This window comes from Podarcis cretensis, assembly GCF_951804945.1.
Source record: "Podarcis cretensis genome assembly, chromosome: 9".
NCBI classification, from domain to species: Eukaryota; Metazoa; Chordata; class Lepidosauria; order Squamata; family Lacertidae; genus Podarcis; species Podarcis cretensis.
In genome coordinates, this window is record NC_137178.1 from 62,538,264 (window position 1) to 62,549,978 (window position 11,715).

Consider the following 11,715-nt stretch of genomic DNA (forward strand, 5'->3'; position numbering starts at 1 on the left):
AACAAGTTGGTGGTCTTCTGTTTCTTCAGACCATACTTTTATTCTGTCTTATCACCAAAGCGTGGTGTTGCTTCTCCCTTTGCCACACAGTGGAGAACAACCTGGGGCCCAAGTGCAATGTGTAATTCCCACCCACCCCCACAGCTAATTTTGTGTGCCCTCCAACATTTACCGTAGCTTCTCAATTTCTCCATTCTATCAGTTTCTTCCTTCTTTTTTGTTTCCTCCTTCCTTCTCTTAGCTTTCAGAATTGTGCTTTCCCTCTTTCTATATAGTTTCAGAAAGGGCAGAATTTTATTTGATGAAAATGAATTGGGTGTGTACGTATATAGCTCACTAAAGTCAGAATGGAATTGCTGCCCAGAAAATAACCCCATCAAACCTAGCTCAGGGCTTACATCTGAGTAGACCTGCATAGGATTTCTAATCTGAGCTAGCCATGACGAAAACTGAAGAAGGGCAGTCTTTGTTCTGGATTATTTAATACATAAAACTTTGTTCCTGCCCCTCATCAGCCCTCTTCTGCCCAGCATTGACATGTGTCCCACATGAGACTACCCCTGAGGGAATCCGACCCTCTCAGCAGGGGTCAGCAAACTTTTTCAGCAGGGGGCTGGTCCACTGTCCCTCAGACCTTGTGGGGGGCCAGACTATATTTTGGAAAACATAATAATGAATGAATTGCTATGCCCCACAAATAACCCAGAGATGCATTTTAAATAAAAGGACACATTCTACTCATGTAAAAACACGCTGATTTCCTGGACCGTCTGCGGGCCGGATTTAGAAGGTGATTGGGCTGGATCTGGCCCCCGAGCCTTAGTTTGCCTACCCATGCTCAGCAGCATAAAGATTCCCCATCCCTAATTTACAACACAAGGATAGGGCCCTTCCCCTCTGCCCCGTTGGCAAAACCTCTGCATAAGATTGTGGTTATCATCATGATGTGAGCTGGGAACAAATAGTCCCCAGTCCAAATATCAGTTTAGCCGTGAACTTATTAGATGGCCTTCAGCAAGCTTCTAGCTCAGAACTCCTGTCTGCCGCATGAACAATATCCTGTCCTCCTTCAGCCGTACCATGAAGGCTGTTGCAAAGATAATTTACAAAAATGTTTAAGCATGCCACAAACGTTTCAAACTTTTCCTATACCTTGGCAATTCTTACAATATGCTATATGATTATTAAATACTAACTGCTTTCTCTTTAGTTTGATTACATTTTTAAATACGTATTCTTGCAATACATTGAGGAAAGGAGTGGGTAGTCAGAGGCTTGGTGTATATTGAACAGAGCTATGTCACAGGAGGAGGTAGAAACCTTACTCCTGAGGTTTTAAAAATCTATCATTTTAATTGCTTCCAACTCTGAGCTTATTTCCTGCTAGGACTTCCCTCTCTGCCCCAGCCCCAAGGACACTGCTAATAACTTTTGCCCAAGGAAGCTGAAGGTCTCTTTCGCAGTTTGACGCTGAGAGGGATGTCATACAGGAGATTCCTTTGGCGGATATGCAGATAACTGATGAGCCCTGGAAATAGGAGCTTCAAGTGTTGCCTTGAAGAGAACAGCTTCTTAAAGAGGTGGTCAGCTTATCTGTAAGATATTTGATGGATTTAAAACTCCACAACAGCCCAGATATCTAGCTTTTGTCTCTCACAGGCCCGGTCGCATCAGTTGCTGCCAAAATGATGAGTGAAATGAGGCCTCCAGAAGTTTAGGGGGATATTGTTTTGTGGACTACAGAAGAAAAGCCGGGTGCTTATCAGCTTTCCTTTCTGAGAACTGAGACTACATGATACTGCTGCCTTCAATGTTCTTTAGCTTCTTATGGCAGCACTCTTCTGGCACCAAGCTCTGAGCCGAATTAGTTTTCTGTACTGCTGCAAGATTAACAGAGCAAGCCAAACTGTTTCTCAAGCCAGACTGTGGGAGGTTTGGACTGAGTGGAGGCATCCCTCTGCTCAATAATCATGGCTGAGCAATCCTCCCGTTTTTATATTATTTTTATTTATTCATTAAATTTCTATAGCACCCTTCGTCCAAAGATCTCAGGGCAGTTCACAGTGTAAAATCACAAAATACATAATAAAAACAAGAACAAAGCAAACCAATAACCCGCCCCCCTTGTGAACACATTTAAAAGGATATGGGATGTTCATCAGCCAAAGGCCTGGTTGAAGAGGAATGTTTTTGCCTGGCGCCTAAAGGTGTATAATGAAGGTGCCAGGCGAGTCTCCCTGGGGAGAGCATTCCACAAATGAGGAGCCACTGCGGAAAAGGCCCGTTCTTGTGTTGCCACCCTCCAGACCTTTCATTGAAGCAGCACATGAATAAGAGCCTCAGATGATCATCACAGGGTCTGGGTAGGTTCATATGGGGAGAGGTGGCTCTGGAAGTATTGCGGTCCTGAGCTGTTTAGGGCTTTATAGATCAAAACCAGTAGTTTGAATTGGGCCATAATTGACAGCCAGTGCCGTTGGGCCAGGATCGGTGTAATATGCTCAAACTGTCTGGTCCTGGTGCGCAACCTGGCTGCCCATTTCTGAACTAGCAAGTTTCCGAACCAGCTTCAGAGGCAGCCCTATGTATATAATGTAATCTAACCTACAGGTTACCAGAGCATAGACAACAGTAGTTAGGCTATCCCTATCCAAAGCTGATGGAAGGCACTTTGCACCACTGAGGCACTGCTGCTGTGGATTTAATCAATTTGGTAGTAACTTTATTAAATAATATTAATGTAAACATATTAGACTACAGTAGAGCCTCTACTTACGTCCCGCTCTAGTTAGGCCCATTCCAAGTCGCAACCGCGGCAAACCTGGAAGTAAACACCAGGTTTGCTGTGATTCACACACATGTAGAAGCGGCTGCTGCCGTCTGCACATGCACAGAAGCGGGCTGCCGCCAAATGTGCCTGCGGACAATGGCGCTTCTACCAGCGACCTATTTTGCCGTAAGGACGGGTCTGCGGAATGGATTGTGGTCGTGAGTAGAGGTTCCACTGTATTTGTATCTTTGCATAAATGTGTGTGTTCTGCATGTGTGACTATATCCATCAGGAGGAGGATATAGTGTGGAGGCCTCAATAGCTTCAGCCTTTTACCGCCACTACAAAATTTATATTGGTCAGTGGGTAGATGACGGCTTCTTGGTAACAATCAGCAATTATTCACTCTTTACATTTTCAAAAATTGTGCTAATGTTAGGGACCCTTGTTGACCAGCGAGTAAAAGACAAAGAGGGAAAAAAATAAATATGGAAGTGAGAATGCTGAGAGCACCCATCGGTTGGAAAGTTGCCAGATGGCACCATAAACTTTCAGAGATGAGTACAGATGAAATAACTAGCCCTGTGATCAGTTTAAAAGCCATTAAAGATGAAGTGGAAAAGAAGCAGACAGTGTTTAAGAAATAGTCATCTATTTCTTGAGGTTAAGGCTTAACAGTGACTCACAGGGGACCGTGTTTGTTCAGTGACTCAGGAGGTGGGGCTACTTTTCTCTTTCCAAGCCAGTTAGCCCTCCTTCAAGAGTTGAACTTATCTGACAAGCCTGAGATTCTACGTTAACTTGACCCTCTTGTTTCTCCCAAAATGCTGCGTAATCCCCATCTGGGTCCCCTTAATTGTAGTTAATTTTAAAAAGTGACTTGAAATTCTTCACTCTGCTTAATTGATGTGTTCTTTTCCTTCCAGTGCCAGGACCCAATCCGTCTGCTGATAATGACATCAGTGTGACAATGATAATGGTGGGCTGGCTGGTTCTGGCACTGGTACTGTTCTTGATGAGACCTGCTAACCTAAGAAGACCTTTTACAGCTGAAAAACCATCCAGCCCACATAATGTGAGTATTCCGACGTTTTAGTTAACCTCCCTACATAATGTCAAACGACGAGGCAGGGAGAGGGAAATATGTGATGCAGAAGCCTGAGTTTCTCAAAGAAAAACCAAGACACAAATGCAATTCATATGTAGCTTTTAGCAGATTGTGCTACACTGTGCCAGTAATGCATTCTTCTCATCCATTCTGACGTTGCATTCCTGTTTACAAAACTGTTCATGTTGTGATCTGGTACAGTCCTAAATAAAAAGTACCTTAAAGCAGTGGTTTCAACCAATGGAAAAATGTAATGTTGTTACACACAGCAAATGCTCTCCCCTTTCATCCCGCACAACACACTAGTACTGCACAGACTTCATGCATGACAGATTTATAAAACCTTTCGAACAATTTCCCCAAGTTGGTTATACTTCTAGCACTTAATATGGAAGATCGGTCACCCTTGCGTAGAGGAAGGAAAGGGAACAGAAAGAGGTCTGTGTATATTGGGGTTTTTTTGGGGGGGGGGGTTTAAGAGAGAATATTGAAGATTCCCTGTTGTAGCTGGTATCAGGATCAGGCTGGAACTTGGGACGGTTTTGCATGGAACCGAGCCAGGGATAAGCTGACACTAAGACTACTAGCCCTCAGCACAGGAGGGTCTGCCCTGCTAACTAGACAATGACAGATGCCCACTTCCTGGTTCTAATAAATTTTGTGTTCACTCTGGAAGCATCTTCTTGGTCTATCAAAGGGAGTGATATGGGGATCTCTATTCACTGCCAGGCCTGAAGACATCTCTGAATACTTCCAGTTCTAAGTAGCTCACTCAGCTAGAGTTCTGTCTGTCCATGGCACTCCTGGTTCTGCCATTGCATTCCCTAATGGAAACAAACTCAAAAAGGTGTACGGCGAATCTTGAAATGGACATCTTCTTATCTTATACACATTTCTTTCTTCTGTTCTAATCTTTCTTCTCTTTTGTACACATTCCTATTGTTCTAATGGCGGGCCCATAGAACAGGGACGTTTTGGTGGTGGCCTGCGGTTGTGGAATTCAGTCCCATGTGACATGAGGAAAGCTTCATCCCTCGATACTTTTAAATGGGCCTTGAAGACCCATTTTTTTGTCATGGCCTTCAGTGAGTAACTTGCAAGCAGTAGAACTAGTGCTGAGTTCTGGTTATGTATGTGTTTTAAGTTACATTGGGTTATTTGTGCTAGCTTTCAGTAGTTTTAAGTAGATGCTTTATATTTTATTGCCTATGTTTTAATTTGTATTATGTCATGCCCCTTTACATAGAATGTCTGTCTTGAAAGCCAGGCTGCTATATGAAATTAAAATATATAAATCAGTGTATTCTTGACACACAGGGGCAAGAACCACCAGCTCCACCTGTGGACTAGACCTTACTGGAGGAAGCTCAGCGACTGTAACCTTGCACGACCAAAAGAACGAACGTGACCAGAATACTTCTCTATGTCGCACACAATACTGTTCTGCTCCATACATTTAAAATTGTTTTGCACCCCCTCCCGTTATATTTGAATAAGTTAACATATGTGGCATTTTTGCTGATGTTCATTGGACTCTAGGCATTGCACTTTGCAATGATATCCGAAAGAAAATTAAAGCCTAGTTGTCATTTTTCAAACAAATTGTTCTTTTCCTGCAGTCCACCAATAATGTCTCCGTGATCTATGTACATTTATGGAGTGGAGGGAACTGCACAGAAGTTCCTATTGAATGTGCCATTATCTATAGAGTTAATTTAGAACAGGGGTGGCTAATCTGTGCTCTTCTTAATATTGCTGGACTAAAACTCCCATCATTTCCAATCAGCATGGCCAACAGTCAGGGATGGTGTAAATTATTGTCTGGCAACATCCAGCTGGCCACACGTTAGCCTCCCCAATTTAGAAAAACCCAAATTGTATCTCATCAATACAACTTTGGATTTACTCTGTGCCTGCGAACCAGAATTGTTTCACAGGGATTCTGTCTACTATTTATATCTGTGTTAGTGTTGTTCAAAGTAAATCCTCTAAAATAAGGCCAAATTAAATGTATTTATTGGAAGCAAGCAAATAAATTTAGTATTGTATTAAGATAACTAAAGAGTGCATAACTAAATGTTACATTTGAAACTAGGAATATTTACAAATACTATAATAAAAATAGTTACCTGTATACTTCTCTGTAGTGGATATTACAGTCCACAGCTACCTATATCCAGTTATTTTCTGTAAATGTAGGGCTCCAATGTGCACATGAAGCTGCTCTGGATTATAAAGGTTTCCCATTCAGTTCAGTGGCAGGGCAGCAGCATGGTGTATGTAGGTAAAAATGATGCATTTGTAAGGATTTCTCCTGTCATTGAAGTTGTTAGAAGCCTTTGAAAGAAGGAAGCAGTCTATGCATATTGGACTGTTTGTGGAACTGTAGATCAGAACACCTCAATACATCTTACTCAAATACTGGGGGGGGGAAACAGTGACCAAATACAACAATCTCATTCTATTTTGAAGTCTATAGAACTAGATTTATCCTTGCTGCATCACTCCAATCTGCATTATTTATTTTCAGACGTTAACATTTTCATATTCTTAGAAACAGCATGCCAAAGCTGTGCCTCTAAGGCAAGAGTCCAGCTGCCATATTTTTATGGATGGAATCAGCAAGCAGTAATGTAAAGACACCAAATGTTCACAGAAATAGAACAGATTGCTTGCAAATATTAAACGTCGTTTTAAGGACTGCTGTTTGGATTTAAAATGTTTTATGCATAATGAATTACATTATTTATGTTTAGCTTTCCCTTAGAGTGTGCGGAAGACAAAAAGGAGTCTTCAGGATCACTTGTGGGCATACCCTAAGACATCTTAAGAGACATCTTAAGTGTTGCTTAAATCCCCAGCAAGAGACATTCTGTATACCACAGAAACTAAAGTGGTAAGCTGAGGTGATAAAATTCTGGACTGTACCACTTGCAGTTGCAGATGTGTGGAAGGTGTCATACTTATGAATGCTAAAACCTTTCCTGCTTCAAATAAACTATTGCATTAGAGAAGGCCTCATGAAGCCTTTGTGTCTGATGGAATAGTTTACATCTTGCAGAGATCCCCTTCCTAGGTGCAGAAGCCTTCAAAAGCATGCGCCTCCCACCTGCAGTCTCAAGTGTACAGCCCAGAATTCTGCTATCTCAGTATGCAATGTGTAGAACAGCTTTAATGCTGAAAGCATCTTCAAATTTGGCTTCTTTGAACAGACTTTTCAATGAGACTTTTCAATGAGACATAATTTATGGTTGCCAGAAATGAAATGTAGCAATTGTAATTTGCATTTTTCTTACGCATTCTCAATTACTTTACTTTATTCTTGGAATGACCAACAGGAAAATATAAGATGGCTTAGATGATTTGGTATGCGTGTACTCGCAGTTCCAGTTTTAACTACTGGAAAGGAAAATACATATGCAATAAGTAATTTAAGAACATTATGCTGTTCAGTCCTGTGCATGTTTACTTAGAAGTCCTATTATGTTCAGTGGGGCTTGCATCAGAGTAAGTGTTCCTAAGACTGCAGCTGGGAGTGAAACAAAACAACTCTGCCTGTTTTTCTTCCATCAGAGAACAAAAAGAACCCTTTTATGTTTTAGATTGGCTTGAAGCTTCTTACTAACAATTTTATAGCAATTTAGCAATATTGCAGCAAAATAGGTAAAGGTAAAGGTACCGCTGCCCGTACGGGCCAGTCTTGACAGACTCTGGGGTTGTGCGCCCATCTCACTTAAGAGGCCAGGGGCCAGCGCTGTACAGAATCGTAGAGTTGGAAGGGACCATCATTCTAGTGCAACCCCTAGCAATGCAGCAATAATGGCCTAACTCTACAAACGAAACATTTCTTTGGTCCTATACTAAATTTGCATCAGTGACCCCTAAAATATGGATCTCGAACAAAAATATTTTTGAGGTAGATGCCTTATACTGGATTGGTCTATCTTCCTCGCTGTTGTCTACACTGACTGACAGTGACACTCCCAGGAGACGTTCCCAGTATGGTGTAGTGGTTAAGAGCAGTGGACTCGCAATCTGGGTTCGATTCCCCGCTCCTCCACATGCAGCTGCTGGGTGACCTTGGGCCAGTCACACTTCTCTGAAGTCTCTCAGCCCCACTCACCTCACAGAGTGTTTGTTGTGGGGGAGGAAGGGAAAGGAGAATGTTAGCCACTTTGAGACTCCTTAGGGTAGTGATAAAGCAGGATATCAAATCCAAACTCTTCTTCTACTTGGAAATGCCAAGGATTTGTCTAGAACCTTCTGCATGCAAAGCAGATGCTTCAACACTGAGTTATGGCCCTTCTTGTCTCCTTTTATCTTGTTATGGGAAAAGCCATGGCAAATTTAAACCAATCTCATTATGATTTACACTTCTACAGTAGAATAAATGTGCCTTAATAAGGGTCCTAAATTGTACCATGGTAAGTTTTTTTGTTTACAGGGGGGGGGGGGCTACTAGCAATTTTTTTTCACCCACCCCAGACAACGTATGATGATTAACATTCTTGCTAACTTAGGAGCAAGCGGAACAATCCGTACTGCACTTTAAGACAGTCTTTTGAGCATCAGAGCATCAGATCCAGATTGCTTAACCTGCCGCAAAAGTGTGTTGCAGAAGATTCAAATAACGTTAAAAAAAAATTGTGGTGGTGTTCATTACATTTAGCTTTGTCTATGATGGACCTGTTGCTCTTGGTCTTCATGGATTGGCATGCTATAGTACAGCTAGGCATTGGAAGCTGACTTCCAGACATGTTTGTGCACCCTTGCACTCGAGGATTGCCAGAACAGTTTGAAACCTCTGCTTTAAGATTTCAGATGGAGGGGTGGTGGGGAAATAGGGGCTGTCAACCAACATCTAGTCTAGTGTATTAGGGGAAATGGAAATATTCTGAGAGGCCCAAACTGCATTCTCCTTCCTTTTCCAATACACTTACACTGGTGGTGGTTGAGGAAAGCAAGGTGTCCTTTAGTGCCTCTTTACCAGATTCACTTCTCATGAAGGACCTCATTCTTAGAACTTGTTCTTTGCATTAAGGGTTTAGTGATCAGATGGAGACACACTGCACAGCCTGCTTGATGGGAAAGAGAAAGCAGGCTTGCAGTTTATGCTTTAGTTTCTAATACTTAAAAAAAAACCACACACACATGCTTTGAATGCACAAGCTAGACATGGCATCAGGCTTTCTCACACTTAAAAAAAAGTTAATAGTAGCCACACAGGGCAGGGGAGTAGGGAAGAGATTTGGATTAGGACCACGGCACTGAGGACAGGATCACCCTCTTTTCTAATGCTGTTTCCTAATTAAAGTCACCGCCACCTGCTAAACAGCTTCAGGGAGGGAGTTTTAATTGTAAGACTACCATGGGAGAAGAGGGCTATAACCCCCATACATTCTACACTGCGGCCCTGATTAAATCCCATCCTACAGCTCCTATTAACTTGCTTCAAAACAAAGGGAAATCCTGATCACATAAATCTTCATTGACCCTAGATTCACATGTGCTTATAGAATATCGGCAGTTCACTTAGCCTTAATTTTCTGATGCAGACGTGAGTAATAATGTGACTTGTGTTTTTATAGTTTAGATTGGGAGGCTTTAAAATTGTTTGAATCATGACAGACAAAAATCGTATCTGTGCCATTTGGGAATTTGCAGTTTTTTAACTAAGGTTTTTGCTTGTACTATGCACTTTTTAAAATGATCTAAATAAATAGTAACCATTAGTTACCCTCTGTGAATGTGTGGATTTTATACATGATCAGTTTGGGAGAGAAGTAACAGTTTATCTAGTTGATTCTTTTAACTTACCATAGGTTTTTTTTTGTTTTTTTTACAGCTCCCTCCTCCCTTCTTTTTCTCTTTGGCTGCCCCATTTACATTATTATGTTGCCATGATTTTTAGTTTTGGACCAAAGATCACAATTTGAAAAAGAACTGTTAAAAAATAAGGATAAACATCAGTCTAACATGTATCATTTCTTGTTAGAATGGGAAACAAAAGACAAGCTAGTTAAAGCATCCAATGACACAGTGGGAAATACTGTAGATACAGGACACTATAGAACTAAACCTCTGGGAGAAACTTTGGAAAAGTGATATGAAATTTATTGTGTTATTCTCTGAAAGAGAACTACAGTGGTATCTTAGTTCCCAAATTTAATCCATTCCGGGAGTCCGTTCAACTCCTGAAATGGTTCAGAAACCAAGGTGCGGCTTCCGATTGTCTGCAGGAGCTTTCTGTACTCAACTGAAAGCCGTGTCAGATGTTCGGATTCTGAAAAACATTCGCAAACTAGAACACTCACTTCCAGGTTTGTGGCGTTCGGGAGCCAAGCCATTCAACTACCAAGGTACCACTGTATTTGAAAAGGATTCCTAGATGGTATTTAACTCTCAGTAGGTTGGCCAAGAGGGACGCGGGTGGCGCTGTGGGTAAAACCTCAGCGCCTAGGACTTGCCGATCAATGGTCGGCGGTTCGAATTCCCGCGGCGGGGTGCACTCCCGTCGTTCGGTCCCAGCACTGCCAACCTAGCAGTTCGAAAGCACCCTCGGGTGCAAGTAGATAAATAGGGACTGCTTACCAGCGGGAAGGTAAACGGCGTTCCGTGTGCTGCGCTGGCTTGCCAGATGCAGCTTGTCACGCTGGCCACGTGACCCGGAAGTGTCTGCGGACAGCGCTGGCTCCTGTCCTATAGAGTGAGATGAGCGCACAACCCTAGAGTCTGGCAAGACTGGCCTGTACGGGCAGGGGTACCTTTACCTTTAGGTTGGCCAAGATGTAGAACATAGAATCAGATACGTGTTGGAAATGTAAAGAAATGGGAGGTACCTTTTTTCATATGTGGTGGACATGCAGAAAGGTGAAAGAATATTGGGAAATTATTTATGATGAGCTTAAAAAAGTTTAAATTTACCTTCCCCAAAAACCCAGTCCTTTTTGTTGGGAATAACCCAAGTAGAAATTCCCAAGTGCCAGTAGTTTATTTATGTATGCAACAACAAAAGCCCATGTTTTGTTGGCCCAAAAAGAGGATTGGCAACTTAAAGATGTTAGAATATGCAGAACTTGCAGGTTTAACCCACAGATTAAAAGAGCAAGAAGAACATCTATTTAAAGAAGAGTGGAAAATATTTATTGAATATATGGAAAATAATTGTACACAGCTGAAAACGCTGGCAGCATTAAAATAAATCCAACAGAGTAAATGATTGAGGTAACTGATTGATGTAAAAGTTTGAAAATTGATTTGAATAGTCATAGTAAAATATACAGGAAACCACGAACCATGGAAGGAGAAGCAAAGTCACTGGATGTTTCAAAGTTTGTAAAATGTTTAATTGGTTATGTAGCAAAATGAAAACTCAATATATATAATAAACAGGTTTATAAATAAAGTTAAGACACACACATCCCATCCCACAAATGTATGCCTCCTCATGTTAGGCGTGAACTCTCCACTACATTTGTATATTTCCAATATTTTTAATTTTTTTTGCTACTATAAAATACCGTGCCGAAATGTTTAAAGTCTCTGATGATCCTTTAATCTTCCCGCCAGCATTGCCATCCTCTCCTGGCGCGCCTTTGGAGAACCACTGAATCGCACCCCATTCACGCCGCATATTCAAAGCCCCTCCCCGCCCGCTAAGAATTCTGGGAGCTGTAGTTTGCCAGGGGTGCGCCTAACTGGGGTGAGGCTCCCCTCACGGAACTACCAATTCCCAGTGAAGAGGGAGATGTGGTGGTCAAGCCACTCCGGCCCCAGCCTTTTATCAAAAGGTCGCTGCGTATCCCGTTTCCCTAAGCAACACCCAATAAAAGCTTCC

General features: G+C 42.0%; 1 protein-coding gene and 1 long non-coding RNA gene across 4 annotated transcripts in view; both read left to right on the forward strand.

Annotated features, from left to right (window-relative positions):
• Positions 1-9,619, forward strand: part of SMIM14 (small integral membrane protein 14) — a 33,199-nt gene extending 23,580 nt beyond the window's left edge. For all 3 annotated transcript variants that reach the window (XM_079989883.1, XM_079989882.1, XM_079989884.1), the window contains 3 exons: positions 3,697-3,845; positions 5,196-7,541; positions 7,624-9,619. In XM_079989883.1, the coding sequence (XP_079846009.1) occupies positions 3,697-3,845; positions 5,196-5,228 (182 nt within the window). In that variant the 3' untranslated portion in view covers positions 5,229-7,541; positions 7,624-9,619. The remainder of the gene's footprint in view (positions 1-3,696; positions 3,846-5,195; positions 7,542-7,623) is intronic.
• Positions 1-11,715, forward strand: part of LOC307223691 — an 84,223-nt gene that overhangs the window by 20,762 nt on the left and 51,746 nt on the right. The gene's annotated exons all lie outside the window — the stretch shown is intronic.